The sequence below is a fragment of the Thalassophryne amazonica genome, chromosome 7 (assembly GCF_902500255.1).
Source record: "Thalassophryne amazonica chromosome 7, fThaAma1.1, whole genome shotgun sequence".
NCBI classification, from domain to species: Eukaryota; Metazoa; Chordata; class Actinopteri; order Batrachoidiformes; family Batrachoididae; genus Thalassophryne; species Thalassophryne amazonica.
In genome coordinates, this window is record NC_047109.1 from 10,248,071 (window position 1) to 10,271,672 (window position 23,602).

General features: G+C 42.5%; 1 protein-coding gene across 1 annotated transcript in view; it reads right to left on the minus strand.

Moving 5' to 3' along the window:
- LOC117513620 (NIPA-like protein 2) overlaps nucleotides 1–23,602 on the minus strand; it is a 170,262-nt gene that overhangs the window by 27,079 nt on the left and 119,581 nt on the right. Inside the window, exon 4 of the mRNA XM_034173842.1 lies at nucleotides 48–107. Coding sequence (XP_034029733.1) covers nucleotides 48–107 — 60 coding nt within the window. The remainder of the gene's footprint in view (nucleotides 1–47; nucleotides 108–23,602) is intronic.

Genomic DNA, 23,602 nt, shown 5'->3' on the forward strand with positions numbered 1-23,602 from the left:
ACTCGTATGTTCTACAGCGTTATGATTCTCAATGAGTGTCAGCTTACCGATAATGTCGGCGGCTCGCACTGTTTCCTTGAGGAAAACCACCGATATGATTGCACTGGCTGGGAAGTAGAAATGTATTCATGTTAGTTTAACCTCTAATGAACACCTGCTGTAGAAACCTGGAACCAAACAGCTAACACCGTTATGTGTGTGTGTGTGTGTGTGTGTAATATGCATCTTTTAACAAACAGAACTTACATTTAACATGGGACAGGCACCACTTAAATGGACAAAACATGATGTCCATTTATCATCACGACATCAAAATCAATGCTGCAGAATCAACACTAAAGAACTGCCCTGGATCCTGGATGGCAAACACACAGGCAGACAACCGGTCCACTCCCACCTCTCAAAACAACCCGTCTGTCTGCCACAGCTGGGTGAAATATGGGTGTGCAGTGGACCTTTTCCATTTGCTGGGGTGCTGAACGTTGAGGCACGTCCAGAGAAATGTGCCACCGCTGTGAACCAACGTTTTACTCGATGTTTAAAGAAACGCAATGAAATCTGAGACGCACGAATCTGAAAATTTTGTTTATACAGTTTCACACAGCACAGCGGATGAGTTAATGAGCCGCTGTACATGTTTCCTTGCAGCCATCTGTCACCGCAAAACCATAAAGCTGCTCACATTTAAGACTCACAAAATATTACACCATTTTATTTTCATAACACTTATTTCTGCCTTCAGGTGAAAATGACCTTAAGATAGGAACATACACCCATAGGAACAGTTAATAATAACAGATTATCAGGCATACAATCCAAGTTGCAAACAGGAATCCTCAGTGTGGAACAAAACTGACACTTTTGTGTGCAGGAACTGAACTATGAGTCGCTAAACCCTCATTAAATATGCACAATGTTTGACAAGAATGAAATCTTGTATTTTTCCATCGGTTGATGAGTAGGTGGAGATGCAGTCTGTAGTCAGGGCAAAATCACCGTCCCTGCCCGTTATTAGGGAGGTTAAGCAGCGATGACTTAAAGGTCTGCGACAGTGACAGGAAACAAATCTGCATTTCTGCCACAGCGGAAATGCAGATTTTCAGCGGTGTCCAATAGCTCATGAAAAGCTATTGGACACCGCTGAATGTACTATTAAAGTACATGCAAGCTTTTCAGTGCACAGCTTTTTTCAATAAATCACAAATGTTTTGCTGATCAATATAACGGCATCCATCCCACTTTAGAGGGAGCAGCTCTCATTTCTAGAAATCTGGCCAATTTTTTTGGATCCTCCAAACTGTGACTGTCTAGCGTTGGGACCAGGAGGCAGAGCTGTGGTCTTATACACCTCTCTGCAGCTTCTCTCCCCCTGCCATCCCCTCATTACCCCATCCCCGTAGAGACGGTGCCTGCTCCCAGACCACCAATAACCAGCAAAAATCTATTTAAGCATAAAAATTCAAAAAGAAAAAAATAATATAGCACCTTCAATTGCACCACAGACTAAAACAGTTAAATGTGGTCTATTAAACATTAGGTCTCTCTCTTCTAAGTCCCTGTTGGTAAATGATATAATAATTGATCAACGTATTGATTTATTCTGCCTAACAGAAACCTGGTTACAGCAGGATGAATATGTTAGTTTAAATGAGTCAACACCCCCGAGTCACACTAACTGTCAGAATGCTCGTAGCACGGGCCGGGGCGGAGGATTAGCAGCAATCTTCCATTCCAGCCTATTAATTAATCAAAAACCTAGACAGAGCTTTAATTCATTTGAAAGCTTGTCTCTTAGTCTTGTCCATCCAAATTGGAAGTCCCAAAAACCAGTTTTATTTGTTATTATCTATCGTCCACCTGGTCGTTACTGTGAGTTTCTCTGTGAATTTTCAGACCTTTTGTCTGACTTAGTGCTTAGCTCAGATAAGATAATTATAGTGGGCGATTTTAACATCCACACAGATGCTGAGAATGACAGCCTCAACACTGCATTTAATCTATTATTAGACTCTATCGGCTTTGCTCAAAAAGTAAATGAGTCCACCCACCACTTTAATCATATTTTAGATCTTGTTCTGACTTATGGTATGGAAATAGAAGACTTAACAGTATTCCCTGAAAACTCCCTTCTGTCTGATCATTTTTTAATAACATTTACATTTACCCTGTTGGACTACCCTGCAGTGGGGAATAAGTTTCATTACACTAGAAGTCTTTCAGAAAGCGCTGTAACTAGGTTTATGGATATGATTCCTTCTTTATGTTCTCTAATGCCATATACCAACACAGTGCAGAGTAGCTACCTAAACTCTGTAAGTGAGATAGAGTATCTCGTCAATAGTTTTACATCCTCATTGAAGACAACTTTGGATGCTGTAGCTCCTCTGAAAGAGAGAGCTTTAAATCAGAAGTGTCTGACTCCGTGGTATAACTCACAAACTCGTAGCTTAAAGCAGATAACCCGTAAGTTGGAGAGGAAATGGCGTCTCACTAATTTAGAAGATCTTCACTTAGCCTGGAAAAAGAGTTTGTTGCTCTATAAAAAAGCCCTCCGTAAAGCTAGAACATCTTTCTACTCATCACTAATTGAAGAAAATAAGAACAACCCCAGGTTTCTTTTCAGCACTGTAGCCAGGCTGACAAAGAGTCAGAGCTCTATTGAGCTGAGTATTCCATTAACTTTAACTAGTAATGACTTCATGACTTTCTTTGCTAACAAAATTTTGACTATTAGAGAAAAAATTACTCATAACCATCCCAAAGATGTATCGTTATCTTTGGCTGCTTTCAGTGATGCCGGTATTTGGTTAGACTCTTTCTCTCCGATTGTTCTGTCTGAGTTATTTTCATTAGTTACTTCATCCAAACCATCAACATGTTTATTAGACCCCATTCCTGCCAGGCTGCTCAAGGAAGTCCTACCATTATTTAATGCTTCAATCTTAAATATGATCAATCTATCTTTGTTAGTTGGTTATGTACCACAGGCCTTTAAGGTGGCAGTAATTAAACCATTACTTAAAAAGCCATCACTTGACCCAGCTATCTTAGCTAATTATAGGCCAATCTCCAACCTTCCTTTTCTCTCAAAGATTCTTGAGAGGGTAGTTGTAAAACAGCTAACTGATCACCTGCAGAGGAATGGTCTATTTGAAGAGTTTCAGTCAGGTTTTAGAATTCATCATAGTACAGAAACAGCATTAGTGAAGGTTACAAATGATCTTCTTATGGCTTCGGACAGTGGACTTATCTCTGTGCTTGTTCTGTTGGACCTCAGTGCTGCTTTTGATACTGTTGACCATAAAATTTTATTACAGAGATTAGAGCATGTCATAGGTATTAAGGGCACTGCGCTGCGGTGGTTTGAATCATATTTGTCTAATAGATTACAGTTTGTTCATGTAAATGGGGAATCTTCTTCACAGACTAAAGTTAATTATGGACTTCCACAAGGGTCTGTGCTAGGACCAATTTTATTCACTTTATACATGCTTCCCTTAGGCAGTATTATTAGACGGTATTGCTTAAATTTTCATTGTTACGCAGATGATACCCAGCTTTATCTATCCATGAAGCCAGAGGATACACACCAATTAGCTAAACTGCAGGATTGTCTTACAGACATAAAGACATGGATGACCTCTAATTTCCTGCTTTTAAACTCAGATAAAACTGAAGTTATTGTACTTGGCCCCACAAATCTTAGAAGCATGGTGTCTAACCAGATCGTTACTCTGGATGGCATTTCCCTGATCTCTAGTAATACTGTGAGAAATCTTGGAGTCATTTTTGATCAGGATATGTCATTCAAAGCGCATATTAAACAAATATGTAGGACTGCCTTTTTGCATTTACGCAATATCTCTAAAATCAGAAAGGTCTTGTCTCAGAGTGATGCTGAAAAACTAATTCATGCATTTATTTCCTCTAGGCTGGACTATTGTAATTCATTATTATCAGGTTGTCCTAAAAGTTCCCTAAAAAGCCTTCAGTTGGTTCAGAATGCTGCAGCTAGAGTACTGACGGGGACTAGCAGGAGAGAGCATATCTCACCCGTGTTGGCCTCTCTTCATTGGCTTCCTGTTAATTCTAGAATAGAATTTAAAATTCTTCTTCTTACTTATAAGGTTTTGAATAATCAGGTCCCATCTTATCTTAGGGACCTCGTAGTACCATATTACCCCATTAGAGCGCTTCGCTCTCAGACTGCGGGCTTACTTGTGGTTCCTAGGGTTTGTAAGAGTAGAATGGGAGGCAGAGCCTTCAGCTTTCAGGCTCCTCTCCTGTGGAACCAGCTCCCAATTCAGATCAGGGAGACAGATACCCTCTCTACTTTTAAGATTAGGCTTAAAACTTTCCTTTTCGCTAAGGCTTATAGTTAGGGCTGGATCGGGTGACCCTGGACCATCCCTTGGTTATGTTGCTTTAGACGTAGACTGTGGGGGGGTTCCCATGATGCACTGTTTCTTTCTCTTTTTGCTCCGTATGCATCACTCTGCATTTAATCATTAGTGATCGATCTCTGCCCCCCTTCTCGGCATGTCTTTTTCCTGGTTCTTTCCCTCAGCCCCAACCAGTCTCAGCAGAAGACTGCCCCTCCCTGAGCCTGGTTCTGCTGGAGGTTTCTTCCTGTTAAAAGGGAGTTTTTCCTTCCCACTGTGGCCAAGTGCTTGCTCATAGGGGGTCGTTTTGACCGTTGGAGTTTTTCATAATTATTGTATGGCCTTGCCTTACAATATGGAGCGCCTTGGGGCAACTGTTTGTTGTGATTTGGCGCTATATAAGAAAAAAGTTGCTTGATTGATTGATTGATCATCTCTCCAGCACTACTGCTAATGCAGATATAGCAGAAAATGGTTTTTGCACCATGTTTTTATTGACCTTGACCTTTTCAAAAATGAGTCATCTTGAGTTATCTGCCCAAGTAATACTCCAACTAAATTTGGTGAAAATCTGTGCAGCCAATTTTAAGTTATCTTGACACACACAGAGGACAGATACTCTATGTTGCCGGTGCCCAGGGGAATACACTTCAGACTGAGGTCTTGGTAGTAAAACAACTTTCATGTGGGTTAACTTTTTGACAGTTCACTGATTTAACAGTTAACTGATTTAACTACAAAAATGCAATTAAACTGCAAAATTATTGAAAATACATGATCCCATGTCGTGTGAAACAGTCTTAAAACAAATTTCTGGCCAAAAAAGTTAAAACTGCAAAGTACTTTTACCTTATGTAGTCGTGACTTTGCTACTGTACAGCTGCAAGGTACGCGACTAAACGCGCAATCACGTGCGTGCGGGTGCGTGTGTAGAGTGCAATAGTACCAAATGTATGGAACCAAATTTGCACTCTAAATGGAACCAAGCCGCACTCTAAATGCAATGCAACACAAATGGGATGAATTAATCCATGTCATGTGACATACAAAGCACCAATCAAATGACAAGGATCTAGTCAGCCGTTATATAACTGTCAACATACTGAGATAAATGGAAGTCATGAAGACGTCATGAGAACAGCATCAAACATTAACAAGATGTTGTTCCGTTCCCATTTTCATGAAGGCTTTCATCTGTATCAAAGTCAAAAGCTGTTACACTGAAAAGCAAAGCAATCAGTTACACAAGAGCTGAACCGCAGATTAGGCTTCTTAATGTTTCCTTGCAAAATGGAAAGAAATGGAGATGAATAAATATTCAGCATTTGGTTGCCATAGCAACAGACGTGATAAACACGACAACCACACAGGAAGACTAAAACCCGAAGAGATCTGCAACGGCAGCCTGACAGCCACAGATATGTGGGAAGTTTACACAGGAGGACGACCATGGCACAAACAAACAAACAAACAAACAAACAAACAAACAAACAAACAAAACTGAAAAATAAAAATGTCATTTCTAATTTGTGTGTTAGAATCACAACAATCATTTGTTCCTCATCAAACCAGCAGCTCATGATAGTTTTCATCAAACCACAGTGAGGTTTTTGTGGATTTTTGTCTGGTAACAAACCTTTAGCCAGCTGTGTTTTCGAGAGGAATTTTACACAACTGCAGCGAGCTGCTGCCAGACAAAAACAGGCACACAGGTGATGGCACGCAGCAGAGAATAAATGAAAGGAAAACACTGTGGAAGAGACAGCAGACAGACGGGCACTTTGGATCTGTGTACAGACTCTCACTTTATAATAAGATGAACATAAACAGCTCAGTAAGGCAGAGACAGCGTGTCGCGCATGGGGATTTCTGTGGTGTCACGACATAATAAGTGAGCGCAAAGCAAAGCGTGGCACAAACCTCCGCTCTAAAGTTAAGCTGGTGTATGTTTTATTGTTGAAATGATGAATGAAGTCTAAATTATTTCTACAGTGAAATGCTGCTGCGTTAAAGATGGTCTGTAATCTATTTGTATAGCCAAAGATTTCCACTTAGAGTTGGTATGTGGTGTCTTGACCCTCATTATCAAATTATGGCTTCCTTTAGCCTCCCTGAATACACTAGCAAGAAATGGTTTCAGGCAGACAAGGTGTTCTTTAGTTATTGCTTGGAAATGAAAATCAAGATGGCATCCATAGCAGCCATGCTGGATAACGGACGATGGCCAAAAGGCAATTGTTTCTGTGAATTGTTCTGTAATTTATGTCTGTAGCATGGCCCAAGCAGAGGGTCACCCCTTTGAGTCTGGTCTGCTTGAGGTTTCTTCCTCTGAGGGAGTTTTCCTTACCACTGTTGCTCTGGGGGTTAATAAGGTTAGACCTTACTTGTGTGAAGCGCCTTGTGGCAACTCTGTTGTGATTTGGCGCTATATAAATGAAAATAAATTGAAACTGAAAAGGAACTTTCCTCTGGCCTCCCCCAGTACACCACCAAGAAATAATTTCAATCAGATGAGGCATTCTTTACAGGTTAATTTGAGTCCACCTGGGGTAAATTTGGTTGATTGGACATAATTTGGAAAGACATACATATAACCCCAATTCCAATGAAGTTGGGATGTTGTGTAAAATGTAAATAAAAACAAAACACCATGATATGCAAATCCTCTTCAACCTATATTCAATTGAATACACCACAAAGACAAGATATTTAATGTTCAAACTGATAAACTTCATTGTTTTTGTGCACATATTTGCTCATTTTGAAATGGATGCCTGCAACACGTTTCAAAAAAGAAAAGCTGGGACAGTGGTATGTTTACCACTGTGTTACATCACCTTTCCTTATAACAACACTCAATAAGCCTTTGGGAACTGAGGACACTAATTACACTCAACAAAAATATAAATGCAACACTTTTGGTTTTGCTCCCATTTTGTATGAGATGAACTCAAAGATCTAAAAGTTTTTCCACATACACAATATCACCATTTCCCTCAAATATTGTTCACAAACCAGTCTAAATCTGTGATAGTGAGCACTTCTCCTTTGCTGAGATAATCCATCCCACCTCACAGGTGTGCCATATCAAGATGCTGATTAGACACCATGATTAGTGCACAGGTGTGCCTTAGACTGCCCACAATAAAAGGCCACTCTGAAAGGTGCAGTTTTGTTTTATTGGGGGTGATACCAGTCAGTATCTGGTGTGACCACCATTTGCCTCATGCAGTGCAACACATCTCCTTCGCATAGAGTTGAGTTCGCAGGTTGTCAATTGTGGCCTGTGGAATGTTGGTCCACTCCTCTTCAATGGCTGTGCAAAGTTGCTGGATATTGGCAGGAACTGGTACAAGTTGTCGTATACGCCGGCCCAGAGCATCCAAAACAAGCTCAATGGGTGACATGTCCGGTGAGTATGCTGGCCATGCAAGAACTGGGACATTTTCAGCTTCCAAGAATTGTGTACAGATCCTTGCAACATGGGGCCGTGCATTATCCTGCTGCAACATGAGGTGATGTTCTTGGATGTATGGCACAACAATGGGCCTCAGGATCTCGTCACGGTATCTCTGTGCATTCAAAATGCCATCAATAAAATGCACCTGTATTCTTCGTCCATAACAGACGCCTGCCCATACCATAACCCCACCGCCACCATGGGCCACTCGATCCACAACATTGACATCAGAAAACCGCTCACCCACACGACGCCACACACGCTGTCTGCCATCTGCCCTGAACAGTGTGAACCGGGATTCATCCGTGAAGAGAACACCTCTCCAACGTGCCAAACTCCAGCGAATGTGAGCATTTGCCCACTCAAGTCGGTTACGACGACAAACTGGAGTCAGGTCGAGACCCCGATGAGGACGACGAGCATGCAGATGAGCTTCCCTGAGACAGTTTCTGACAGTTTGTGCAGAAATTCTTTGGTTATGCAAACCGATTGTTTCAGCAGCTGTCCGAGTGGCTGGTCTCAGACGATCTTGGAGGTGAACATGCTGGATGTGGAGGACCTGGGCTGGTGTGGTTACACGTGGTCTGCGGTTGTGAGGCTGGTTGGATGTACCGCCAAATTCTCTGAAACGCCTTTGGAGATGGCTTATGGTAGAGGAATGAACATTCAATACACGATCAACAGTTCTGGTTGACATTCCTGCTGTCAGCATGCCAATTGCACGCTCCTTCAAATCTTGCGACATCTGTGGCATTGTGCTGTGTGATAAAACTGCACCTTTCAGAGTGGCCTTTTATTGTGGGCAGTCTAAGGCACACCTGTGCACTAATCATGGTGTCTAATCAGCATCTTGATATGGCACACCTGTGAGGTGGGATGGATTATCTCAGCAAAGGAGAAGTGCTCACTATCACAGATTTAGACTGGTTTGTGAACAATATTTGAGGGAAATGGTGATATTGTGTATGTGGAAAAAGTTTTAGATCTTTGAGTTCATCTCATACAAAATGGGAGCAAAACCAAAAGTGTTGCGTTTATATTTTTGTTGAGTGTAATTAGTGTCCTTTTGAAACGTGTTGCAGGCATCCATTTCAAAATGAGCAAATATTTGCACAAAAACAATGAAGTTTATCAGTTTGAGTATGAGTGTCATGATTGGGTATAAAAGGAGCATCCCCAAAAGGCTCAGCTGTTCACAAGGAAAGATGGGGCAAGGATCACCACTTTGTGAACAAGTGCATGAAAAAAATAGTCCAACAGTTTAAGAACAATGTTTCTCAACATTTAATTGCAAGAAATTTAGGGATTCCATCATCTACAGTCCATAATATAATTAGAAGAATCAGAGAATCTGGAGAACTTTCTACATGTAAGTGGCAAGGCCGAAAACCAACACTGAATGCCCGTGACCTTCGATCCCTCAAGTGCACTGCATTAAAAACCGACATCATTGTGTAAAGGATCTTACTGCGTGGTCTCAGGAACACTTCAGAAAACCATTGTCAGTTAACACAGTTCATCGCTACATCTACAAGTGCAAGTTAAAACTCTACCATGCAAAGCGAAAGCCATACATCAACAACATCCAGAAACATCGCTGCCTTCTCTGGGCCTGCGCTCATTTGAAATGGAGAGAAGCAAAGTGGAAAAGTGTGCTGTGGTCTGATGAGTCCACATTTCAAATTGTTTTTGGAAATCATGCACATCGTGTTCTCCAGACAAAAGAGAAAAAAGACCATCCAGATTGTTACCAGCGCACTGTTCAAAAGCCAGCATCTGTGATGGTATGGGGGTGTGTTAGTGCCCATGGCATGGGCAACTTACACATGTACATCCAGGTTTTAGAGCAACACATGCTGCCATCCAAGCAACATCTCTTTCCGGGATGTCCCTGCTTATTTCACCAAGAAAATGCCAAGACACATTCTGCACGTGTTACAACAGCGTGGCTTCATAGTAAAAAAGTGCAGGTTCTGGACTGGCCTGCCTGCAGTCCAGACCTGTCGCCCATTCAAAAAATGTGTGCCACATTATGAAGCACAAAATACGACAACAGAGACCCCGGACTGTTGAACAACTGAAGTCGTACATCAAGCAAGAATGGCAAAGAATTCCACCTACAAAGCTTCAACAATTAGTGTCCTCAGTTCCCAAACGCTTATTGAGTGTTGTTAGAAGGAAAGGTGATGTAACACAGTGGTAAACATACCACTGTCCCAGCTTTTTTTGAAATGTGTTGCAGGCATCCATTTCAAAATGAGCAAATATTTGCACAAAAACTAAAGTTTATCAGTTTGAACATTAAATATCTTGTCTTTGTGGTGTATTCAATTGAATATAGGTTGAAGAGGATTTGCAAATCATTGTATTCTGTTTTTATTTACATTTTACACAACATCCCAACTTCATTGGAATTGGGGTTATATGTAGATAGGTGTGTGTATTTCCAAATTATGTCCAATCAACCAAATTTACCCCAGGTGGACTCAAATGAACCTGTAGACCTGTTTCCACTGATCATCTCAAGGATGATCAGTGGAAACAAGAGGCACCTGAGCTCAATTTTGAGCTTCATGACAAAGGCTGTGAATACAGTTTGAACATTAATTATCTTGTCTTTGTGGTGTCTTCAATTGAATATAGGTTGAAGAGGATTTGCAAATCACTGTATTCTGTTTTTATTTACATTTTACACAATGTCCCAACTTCATTGGAATTGGCATTGTATAAGGTCCCACAGTTGACAGTGCATGTCAGTACACAAACCAAGCAAGAAGACCTCTGAGACAGGACTGTCTCAAGGAACAAATCTGAGGAAGGGTACAGAAACATTTCTGCTGCTTTGAAGGTCCAAATGAGCACAGTGGCCTCCAACATCTGTAAATGGAAGAAGTTTGGATCCACCATGTCCTGTCTAGACTGAGCGAGAATCCGATGGTCACTCTGTCAGAGCTTCATCATTCGTCTGTGGAGAGAAGAGAACCTTCCAGAATGTTTCTGTGAAGGCTCTCAGTTGTCCAGGTGGTTTCTATAGTAGAGAAGGTTGAATCTTCGACCAGACTGGGTTGCTTGACGCGAGGATGTTTCGCATCAAATTGCCGAAGCTTCTGTCTTGACTCTTGTAGAGAAGAATAACAGAAGCCACAAAAGCTGGAGTTTTAAACCTAACCAGACCCCTTCTACCGAGAGGCAGACTGCTATAGGCTAGTAACTAAACAATTGCTCTAATTAGCATGTATTGTGCTCTAGTTAACACCCTCCTAATGACAGGGCAGCTGTCCCTCCTAACGATGGGACTGACGCCTCTCCTGACGACTCTCCTGATGATGTGAATGACTCATTTCCATGAAATAAGCAGTTTTAGTCTTTTGTTCATGGTAATGAGTCATTAAGGTGCTTGTGCGTGCGTGTCTGTGTGCATGTGTGTGTGACTCAGTGAGAGGGGGAGAGAGAGAGGTTGTTCTAAGACTGTTTATTTTTTAATGATCTGTGTGAACTTGGTGATTCATGCAAACATCCAGTGATAGCAAACAGAGAAATATGTCAGCCTTGTTCACTGTATTCTTCTCAAAAACACCACGTTCAGTACAAGCAAAGTTTTATAACTGACCTTATATTACAAGCTAACAGTTAAAAAAAAAAACAAAAAAAAAACGACTGCAGTGGAGTCAGTGACCGACACAACATGAGCCGCTTTCAGCTGTCTTGTGAAATGCACCACGTACGTTATGAAACAAGTTCACCAAGTAATGTTAAATACCATCCATTAAATACCATCAAAGGCGATTTGAAGAAAAATTAAGGAATACAGCAATGTGAGCTCGAGTCAAGCCAAGCACAGAGAAAGAGATCCTGTGTGTGTGTGTGTGCACGTGAGAAACTGCAGAGAGACGTGTCTGTTGTTTGGAGGGCCGGGCGTTGTGTGTGACTGGCCAATCACAGAGTGTGAAGATAGTCAGTTAGCCAATCAGGATTTTCCTTCAGCACGAGCACAGATACTGATGAGTTTTATTCAGATCATGGTTGTGCTCGTCAAAAATGCTTTATCCGTACCGGATACTCATCTGAAACGAGTATCCGGCTCAACCCTAGCAGCAATGTACAGAGACATCCTGGATGAAAACCTGTTCCACAGCGCTGTTGACCTCAGACTGGAGCAACGGTTCATCTTTCAGCAGGACAATGGCCCTAAGCACACAGCCAAGATATCAAAGGAGTGGCTTCAGGACAATTCTGTGAATGTCCTTGAGTGGCCCAGCCAGAGCCCAGACCTGAATCCGATTGAACAACTCTTGAGAGATCTGAAAATGTCTGTGCATCGACACTCCCCATCCAACCTGATGGAGCTTGAGTGGTGCTGCAAAGAGGAATGGACAAAACTGCCCAAAGACAGGTGCACCAAGCTTGTGGCATCATATTCAAGAAGACTTGAGGCTGTACTTGCTGCCAAAGGTGAATCGACAAAGTACTGAGCAAAGGCTGTGAATACTTATGTACAAGTGATTTCTTAGTATTTTATTTTTAAAAAATTTGCAAAAATAATTAAAAAATAAGGCTGTAATATGACAAAATGTGGAAAAAGTGAAGTGATGGGAATATTTTACAGATGCACTGTACATCAATTAATGTTTAAAATGTTACATACAGACCAGTTTATAAAGGATGTGTTTGTTACTTATATTTTTTATTAGTTTTCCAGTTAGTACCCATGTTTGGTTTTTATTTTTCTGCAAAAACATCTTTCAGACAGATTTTAAATTCTGTGCACAGATGGTCCCTGTTCTCTCATGTAACCAAGGAAAGCCCGGTTCCCTTTGATTGCTTCAACACTTGCTTTTCTGAGGAGGCGGCTTTCACAGAGCTTAAAGGGGAACATTACACAGTGAGAAATGCAATACTTTCTTATAAGAAACGTACCAAAGAACTGATATTCCACACTTACACTGGTACCGCAAGTACATACCTTTATTGGGCTCTCCCTAGCGCCTGCGGGCCGCCATCTTTGTAGAATATCCATTCACTGACAAACGACTGTACATACGCGCCATTGTCCACTGTTTGAATTACAATTTTGTACATGGCCATGTACCATGTATTTCCGTACATTAATTGAAGTCTCCGTTGCTGTGCTGCAAAACACAGGGCATGACGCGGGGTGTTTGTGGCCAATTAACGAGTGAACCTTGAATTCAAGGTCTGTTTTCGCACCACGTTCGTGCCAGGCGCCAGGTTTCTGTCTCAACATCTTTGCCGTCCCAGACTTGAATCCAGTCGTCCATGCTCCTGGCAGGAATAGATTCCGGATCTACCGGAGGAGACTCGTTTATAGCGACTGCAGTCCCGCCCCGTCCCCACTTTCTTTGATCTGCTCATTCCTGTTTGTGGCATCCCACCCGCTGTGTTCACAGCTGGACAGCGTTCTTTGTTCCACTGGCTGCCACGCGCTCTGCACTGGACGCTGCGTTTATAAAATAATTATTTCATGGCGGATTAATAATTTTTTTTCTGCAAACTGGCTGTTGAAAATGGCTCTAATCACTTCCTGAATCACAGAGGAGGCTGCAGCCGGAGCCGTTTGGACGCGTGCCTAACAAGCTGCAGAAAGCATTTTGAGCCATCTAAAAACTTTGACTTGTTTACATTGTCAGGGCTTGATAAAACAGTTGTGTGTTCTTTGTTTCTTGTCTGCAGCTGTTAAAGTATGTTTATCAATCAATCAATCAATCAATTTTTTTATATAGCGCCAAATCACAACAAACAGTTGCCCCAAGGCACTTTATATTGCAAGGCAAGGCCATACAATAATTATGTAAAACCCCAACGGTCAAAACGACCCCCTGTGAGCAAGCACCTGGCTACAGTGGGAAGGAAAAACTCCCTTTCAACAGGAAGAAACCTCCAGCAGAACCAGGCTCAGGGAGGGGCAGTCTTCCGCTGGGACTGGCTGGGGCTGAGGGAGAGAACCAGGAAAAAGACATGCTGTGGAGGGGAGCAGAGATCAATCACTAATGATTAAATGCAGAGTGGTGCATACAGAGCAAAAAGAGAAAGAAACAGTGCATCATGGGAACCCCCCAGCAGTCTACGTCTATAGCAGCATAACTAAGGGATGGTTCAGGGTCACCTGATCCAGCCCTAACTATAAGCTTTAGCAAAAAGGAAAGTTTTAAGCCTAATCTTAAAAGTAGAGAGGGTGTCTGTCTCCCTGATCTGAATTGGGAGCTGGTTCCACAGGAGAGGAGCCTGAAAGCTGAAGGCTCTGCGTCCCATTCTACTCTTACAAACCCTAGGAACTACAAGTAAGCCTGCAGTCTGAGAGCGAAGCGCTCTATTGGGGTGATATGGTACTACGAGGTCCCTAAGATAAGATGGGACCTGATTATTCAAACCTTATAAGTAAGAAGAAGAATTTTAAATTCTATTCTAGAATTAACAGGAAGCCAATGAAGAGAGGCCAATATGGGTGAGATATGCTCTCTCCTTCTAGTCCCCGTCAGTACTCTAGCTGCAGCATTTTGAATTAACTGAAGGCTTTTTAGGGACCTTTTAGGACAACCTGATGGTAATGAATTACAATAGTCCAGCCTAGAGGAAATAAATGCATGAATTAGTTTTTCAGCATCACTCTGAGACAAGACCTTTCTGATTTTAGAGATATTGCGTAAATGCAAAAAAGCAGTCCTACATATTTGTTTAATATGCGCTTTGAATGACATATCCTGATCAAAAATGACTCCAAGATTTCTCACAGTATTACTAGAGGTCAGGGTAATGCCATCCAGAGTAAGGATCTGGTTAGATACCATGTTTCTAAGATTTGTGGGGCCAAGTACAATAACTTCAGTTTTATCTGAGTTTAAAAGCAGGAAATTAGAGGTCATCCATGTCTTTATGTCTGTAAGACAATCCTGCAGTTTAGCTAATTGGTGTGTGTCCTCTGGCTTCATGGATAGATAAAGCTGGGTATCATCGTTTCAGCCTCCAAATCTTGTAGTAGTGCTTTAAAAGTGTTTAAAGAGACCAGCTCCTGAAGTTTCAGATCATTTTGTAAACTGTTCCAGGTGAAGGGCACGGCGAATATAAAAGCCTTCTTTCCCCGTTCTGTTCTGACCTTAGGAACAGACAGCAACAGCAGATCCTGGGAGTGCAGACTATAACTACCTGCGGCTTTTGTGCTGATAAAAACCCGGAGATATGAGGGAAGCAAGCCTAAAATACATTTGTAAATTAAAAGATGCCAGTGGCTTTTTCTTCGAGAAGACAGATCTGGCCAACCAACACGAGAATACAACAAACAATGATGAGTAAGAGATTTTAAGTTGGTGACAAACCTTAAGGCACCATGATAAACAGAATCCAAAACACGCAGACTTTGAACAGAAGCATTCATATAGATTTTTCATATAAATTCACTCGCTTTGTTTACTGCTTGTTTACTCCACTTGACGAGCTGCACGTCGTGTGCCTCAAACAAGAGAGACGACCCTCTGCCCCGTGACGTTTCCCACTTCCTTATTTGGTCACGCCAGCTCATGTACAGTCGTTCGTCAATGACGTCAGCGCTGAGTGGATATTCTACAAAGATGGCGGCGCTTGGGAGAGCGCGAAGTTCAAATGTCCAATAAAGGTATGTACTTGCGGGACTACTGTAAAAAGAGTGGAATATCAGTTCTTTGGTATGTTTCTTATAGGAAAGTATTGCACTTCTCACTGTGTAATGTTCCCCTTTAAATACTAGAGTCCGCAGTCGCACTGAGACGTGTCCCGGCAAGGAGGCGTAGTTGGCATTTTGGACCCGGGCAACTCAGCAGGCATAGACACTCTGAGTCTCGTCAAGAAACAGGTGGAAAATGCTGGAAAGCTGCGCATGTTGGCAATGCCACAAAACAAGGAAGAAGGGACACAAAATTTCCTTCCATAATTAAACAGTTTTGGTTATTCTTGTTACTTTTTCCGTGACGTTTGGGCGATAAACTGGTGAAAAGTGTCATGCCTGTGTATGAAATCTGAGCATTTGAAACCACCTTGAATGGAGTTTTATTCAAAGCTGAATTTATTCAGTACTAGTCTATGTGCCCGTCTGGACTGTGTGATATTGAGCCTTCATGTCAGAAGAATTTGAAAGCTGGAACATAACAGATGTTTAAAATTTCAACACTAAACTAAAACAAAATAATAATTTTGTAGCTGATGACGCATTTGCTTTCGGAACTATTGGCCGATGAAACAATTCGCTCACAATCAGAAATCGTTTACAGCTGCAGGTGTTTCATCCACATCATTACAAAGATATATTAACATTTGTTTTATATATATATATATATATATATATATACAACTGTCTTCATTGGGACCTTTTAGGCAGTAGAAATGTTTTTGTAGCCTTACCCAGAATTGTGCATCAAGACAATCCTGTCTCAGATTGATTGTCTCAACAACACAGTCTGAAGGACCTCAATGACATGGTGAGATGTTGAAGAGCTTCGCTTGTTTATGACTTTGACTTGATGCTTGGTTTGTGCTCTGACATACACTGTCAACTGTGGGACCTTATATGTAGACAGGTGTGTTCCTTTCAAAATCATGCCCAAGCAACTGAATTTACTCCAGGTCGACTCCAATTAAGCTGTAGAAACATCTCAAGGGTGATCAGTGGAAACATGATGCCCCTGAGCGCAATTCTGAGCTTCATGACAAAGGCTGTGAATACTTATGTATACTCAACAAAAATATAAATGCAACACTTCTGGTTTTGCTCCCATTTTGTATGAGATGAACTCAAAGATCTAAAACTTTTTCCGCATACACAATATCACCATTTCCCTCAAATATTGTTCATAAACCAGTCTAAATCTGTGATAGTGAGCACTTCTCCTTTGCTGAGATAATCCATCCCACCTCACAGGTGTGCCATACCAAGATGCTGATTAGACACCATGATTAGTGCACAGGTGTGCCTTAGACTGTCCACAATAAAAGGCCACTCTGAAAGGTGCAGTTTTGTTTTATTGGGGGGGATACCAGTCAGTATCTGGTGTGACCACTGTTTGCCTCATGCAGTGCAACACATCTCCTTCGCATAGAGTTGATTAGGTTGTCAATTGTGGCCTGTGGAATGTTGGTCCACTCCTCTTCAATGGCTGTGCGAAGTTGCTGGATATTGGCAGGAACTGGTACACGCTGTCGTATACGCCGGTCCAGAGCATCCCAAACATGCTCAATGGGTGACATGTCCGGTGAGTATGCCGGCCATGCAAGAACTGGGACATTTTCAGCTTCCAAGAATTGTGTACAGATCCTTGCAACATGGGGCCGTGCATTATCCTGCTGCAACATGAGGTGATGTTCTTGGATGTATGGCACAACAATGGGCCTCAGGATCTCGTCACGGTATCTCTGTGCATTCAAAATGCCATCAATAAAATGCACCTGTGTTCTTCGTCCATAACAGACGCCTGCCCATACCATAACCCCACCGCCACCATGGGCCACTCGATCCACAACACTGACATCAGAAAACCGCTCACCCACACAACGCCACATACGCTGTCTGCCATCTGCCCTGAACAGTGTGAACCGGGATTCATCCGTGAAGAGAACACCTCTCCAACGTGCCAAACGCCAGCGAATGTGAGCATTTGCCCACTCGAGTCGGTTACGACGATGAACTGGAGTCAGGTCGAGACCCCGATGAGGACGACGAGCATGCAGATGAGTTTTCCTGAGACGGTTTCTGACAGTTTGTGCAGAAATTCTTTGGTTATGCAAACCGATTGTTTCAGCAGCTGTCCGAGTGGCTGGTCTCAGACGATCTTGGAGGTGAACATGCTGGATGTGGAGGTCCTGGGCTGGTGTGGTTACACGTGGTCTGCGGTTGTGAGGCTGGTTGGATGTACTGGCAAATTCTCTGAAACGCCTTTGGAGATGGCTTATGGTAGAGAAATGAACATTCAGTACACGAGCAACAGCTCTGGTTGACATTCCTGCTGTCAGCATGCCAATTGCACGCTCCCTCAAATCTTGCGACATCTGTGGCATTGTGCTTTGTGATAAAACTGCACCTTTTAGAGTGGCCTTTTATTGTGGGCAGTCTAAGGCACACCTGTGCACTAATCATGGTGTCTAATCAGCATCTTGATATGGCACACCTGTAAGGTGGGATGGATCATCTCAGCAAAGGAGAAGTGCTCACTATCACAGATTTAGACTGGTTTGTGAACAATATTTGAAGGAAATGGTGATATTGTGTATGTGGAAAAAGTTTTAGATCTTTGAGTTCATCTCATACAAAATGGGAGCAAAACCAAAAGTGTTGCGTTTATATTTTTGTTGAGTGTACACACACACACACACACACACACACACACACACACACACACACACACACACACACACACACACACACACACACACACACACACACACACACACACACACAAAAATCAATCAATAAATCAATTCAATCAATTTTATTTATATAGCGCCAAATCACAACAAACTTGCCCCAAGGCGCTTTATATTGTAAGGCAAGGCCATACAATAATTACGTAAAAACCCCAACGGTCAAAACGACCCCCTGTGAGCAAGCACTTGGCGACAGTGGGAAGGAAAAACTCCCTTTTAACAGGAAGAAACCTCCAGCAGAACCAGGCTCAGGGAGGGGCAGTCTTCTGCTGGGACTGGTTGGGGCTGAGGGAGAGAACCAGGAAAAAGACATGCTGTGGAGGGGAGCAGAGATCAATCACTAATGATTAAATGCAGAGTGGTGCATACAGAGCAAAAAGAGAAAGAAACACTCAGTGCATCATGGGAACCCCCCAGCAGTCTAAGTCTATAGCAGCATAACTAAGGGGATGGTTCAGGGTCACCTGATCCAGCCCTAACTATAAGCTTTAGCAAAAAGGAAAGTTTTAAGCCTAATCTTAAAAGTAGAGAGGGTGTCTGTCTCCCTGATCTGAATTGGGAGCTGGTTCCACAGGAGAGGAGCCTGAAAGCTGAAGGCTCTGCCTCCCATTCTACTCTTACAAACCCTAGGAACTACAAGTAAGCCTGCAGTCTGAGAGCGAAGCGCTCTATTGGGGTGATATGGTACTATGAGGTCCCTAAGATAAGATGGGACCTGATTATTCAAAACCTTATAAGTAAGAAGAAGAATTTTAAATTCTATTCTAGAATTAACAGGAAGCCAATGAAGAGAGGCCAATATGGGTGAGATATGCTCTCTCCTTCTAGTCCCCGTTAGTACTCTAGCTGCAGCATTTTGAATTAACTGAAGACACACACACACACACACACACATATACATATATACATATACATATATACATACACACGAGGTCTATTAGAAAAGTATCCAACCTTATTATTTTTTTCAAAAACCATATAGATTTGAATCATGTGTGATTGCGTCAGACAAGCTTGAACCCTTGTGCGCATGCGTGAGTTTTTCCACGCCTGTCGGTTGCGTCATTCGCCTGTGAGCAGGTTTTGAGTGAAGAGTGGTCTACCCCATCGGCGGATTTTCATTGTCAGGAAATGGCGGAATGATTTGCGCTTTTTTTCCATCAGAATTTTTTCAGAAACTGTTAGAGACTGGCAGCTGGAAACCATTAGAAAAATTTAACTGGCTTTCGGTGAAAATGTTACGGGCTTGGTAGAGAATAAGGAGTGTTACTGTCGCTTTAAGGACGGCCCCCAGCGGCTGTGGGGCACCGCGCTCCGAAGCCGTCATCGACAGGCTGAATGACAATTTCATTTCTAAACGGATGGCTGTCTGGATCCGTGATCATCGTGTGCCATTTAACTGGTTGTCACAAGAGCTGGACATCAACCATTTTCCGGCAGATTTCACTTTTAACAAGAGATTTTGTCATGGAAAGCCGAGCGGAGGCTTTGCGCGTCACGATGGATTCGCTACTGGAGCGAGACAAAACCACCTCCGTTTTGGTCTCACAGGACGGCTTTGAGATGGCGTTCAGACAGCTGTCGGTGGTTTTTCCATCGAGTGATTATCCGAGAAATTGTGGATGTGCCTGGACATGCCAGAACATGTCCCGTGAGGCTTCATCACGGCGTTGATGTGCGCCATGTGGCACCGCATGTGGAATGTCATGTGACAAGTGCACGTTTAAACATCTTCAAAGTGACACAAATAACAGGGAAGGCTGCAGAGTTACACTGAAATATATTTCAGCTTATGCTGTGTTAATAGTTGAATAATTTTATTTATGAACGTACTTTCAGTGCTGTTCATACAAAAAGTACAAAGGTTAAATGGACTGCATTTATATACACTCAACAAAAATATAAATGCAACACTTTTGGTTTTGCTCCCATTTTGTATGACATGAACTCAAAGATCTAAAACTTTTTCCACATACACAATATCACCATTTCCCTCAAATATTGTTCACAAACCAGTCGAAATCTGTGATAGTGGGCACTTCTCCTTTGCTGAGATAATCCATCCCACCTCACAGGTGTGCCATATCAAGATACTGATTAGACACCATGATTAGTGCACAGGTGTGCCTTAGACTGCCCACAATAAAAGGCCACTCTGAAAGGTACAGTTTTATCACACAGCACAATGCCACAGATGTCGCAAGATTTGAGGGAGCGTGCAATTGGCATGCTGACAGCAGGAATGTCAACCAGAGCTGTTGCTCGTGTATTGAATGTTCATTTCTCTACCATAAGCCGTCTCCAAAGGCGTTTCAGAGAATTTGGCAGTACATCCAACCAGCCTCACAACCACAGACCACATGTAACCACACCAGCCCAGGACCTCCACATCCAGCATGTTCACCTCCAAGATCGTCTGAGACCAGCCACTCGGACAGCTGCTGAAACAATCGGTTTGCATAACCAAAGAATTTCTGCACAAACTGTCAGAAACCGTCTCAGGGAAGCTCATCTGCATGCTCGTCATCCTCATTGGGGTCTCGACCTGACTCCAGTTCGTCGTCGTAACCGACTTGAGTGGGGAAATGCTCACATTCGCTGGCGTTTGGCACGTTGGAGAGGTGTTCTCTTCATGGATGATGCGAAGGAGATGTGTTGCACTGCATGAGGCAAATGGTGGTCACACCAGATACTGACTGGTATCCCCCCCCAATAAAACAAAACTGCACCTTTCAGAGTGGCCTTTTATTGTGGGCAGTCTAAGGCACACCTGTGCACTAATCATGGTGTCTAATCAGCATCTTGATATGGCACACCTGTGAGGTGGGATGGATTATCTCAGCGAAGGAGAAGTGCTCACTATCACAGATTTCGACTGGTTTGTGAACAATATTTGAGGGAAATGGTGATATTGTGTATGTGGAAAAAGTTTTAGATCTTTGAGTTCGTCTCATACAAAATGGGAGCAAAACCAAAAGTGTTGCGTTTATATTTTTGTTGAGTATAAATTTATATAGCGCTTTTCCATCTGCATCAGATGCTCAAAGCGCTTTACAAATAATGCCTCACATTCACCCCGATGTGAGGGTGCTGCCACACAAGGCGCTCACTACACACTGGGAGCAACTAGGAGATTAAAGACCTTGCCCAAGGGCCCTTAGTGATTTTCCAGTCAGGCTGGGATTTGAAACCATGATCTTCTGGTCTGGTGCCGCATGGCACACAGCAACGCCATGATGTAGCCTCACGGGACATGTTGTGGCATGTCCAGGCACATCCACAATTTCTCGGATAATCACTCGGAAAAACCACCGACAGCTGTCTGAAACACCATCTCAAAGCTGTCCTGTGAGACCAAAACGGAGGTGGTTTTGTCTCGCTCCAGTAGCGAATCCATCTTGACGAGCGAAGCCTCTGCTCGGCTTTCCATGACAAAATCTCTTGTTAAAAGTGAAATCTGCTGGAAAATGGTTGATGTCCAGTTCTTGTGATAACCAGAGAAATGGCACACGATGGTCACGGATCCACACAGCCATCCGTTTAGAAATGAAATTGTCGTTCAGCCTGTCGATGGCGGCTTTGGAGCGCGGCGCGCCCCACAGCCGTTGGGGGCCATCCTTAAAGCGACAGTAACACTCCTTATTCTCTACCAAGCCCGTAACATTTTCACCAAAAGCCAGATAAATTTTTCTAATGGTTTCCAGCTGCCAGTCTATAACAATTTCTGAAAACATTCTGATGGAAAAAAAGCCCAAATCATTCCGCCATTTCCTGACAATGAAAATCCGCCGATGGGGTGGACCACTCCTCACTCAAAGCCTGCTCACAGGCGAATGACGCAACTGACAGGCGTGGAAAAACTCACGCATGCGCACAAGGGTTCAAGCTTGTCTGACGCAATCATACGTGATTCAAATCCATATGGTTTTTGAAAAAAATAATAAGGTCGGATACTTTTCTATAGACCTCGTATATATACATACACACATACACATACATACACACATACATACATATACATATACATACATATATACATATACATACATATACACATCAAATCAATTTTATTTATATAGCGGCAAATCACAACAAACAGTCGCCCCAAGGTGCTTTATATTGTAAGGCAAAAGCCATAAAATAGTTACAGAAAAACCCCAATGGTCAAAACGACCCCCTATGAGCAAGCACTTGGTGACAGTGGGAAGGAAAACTCCCTTTTAACAGGAAGAAACCTCCAGCAGAACCAGGCTCAGGGAGGGGCAGTCTTCTGCTGGGACTGGTTGGGGCTGAGGGGAGAGAATCAGGAAAAAGACATGCTGTGGAAGAGAACAGAGATCAATCACCAATGATTAAAAGCAGAGTGGTGCATACAGAGCAAAAAGAGGTGAATAAAATGAAACACTGGGTGCATCATGGGAACCACCCAGCAGTCTAAGTCTATAGCAGCATAACTAAGGGATGGTTCAGGGTCACCTGATCCAGCCCTAACTATAAGCTTTTTCAAAAAGGAAAGTTTTAAGCCTAATCTTAAAAGTAGAGCGGGTGTCTGTCTCCCTAATCCGAATTGGGAGCTGGTTCCACAGGAGAGGAGCCTGAAAGCTGAAGGCTCTGTCTCCCATTCTACTCTTACAAACCCTAGGAACTACAAGTAAGCCTGCAGTCTGAGAGCGAAGCGCTCTATTGGGGTGATATGGTACTATGAGGTCCCTAAGATAAGATGGGACCTGATTATTCAAAACCTTATAAGTAAGAAGAAGAATTTTAAATTCTATTCTGGAATTAACAGGGAGCCAATGAAGAGAAGCCAATATGGGTGAAATATGCTCTCTCCTTCTAGTCCCTGTCAGTACTCTAGCTGCAGCAGTTTGAATTAATTGAAGGCTTTTCAGGGAACTTTTAGGACAACCTGATAATAATGAATTACAATAGTCCAGCCTAGAAGAAATAAATGCACAAATTAGCTTTTCAGCATCACTCTGAGACAAGACCTTTCTAATTTTAGAGATATTGCACAAATACAAAAAAGCAGTCCTACATATTTGCTTAATATGCACATTGAATGACATATCCTGATCAAAAATGACTCCAAGATTTCTCACAGTATTACTGGAGGTCAGGGTAATGCCATCCAGAGTAAGGATCTGGTTAGACACCATGTTTCTAAGATTTGTGGGGCCAAGTACAATAACTTCAGTTTTATCTGAATTTAAAAGCAAGAAATTAGAGGTAATCCATGTCTTTATGTCTGAAAGACATTCCTGCAGTTTAACTAATTGGTGTGTGTCCTCTGGCTTCATGGATAGATAAAGCTGGGTATCATCTGCGTAACAATGAAAATTTAAGCAATGAGGGA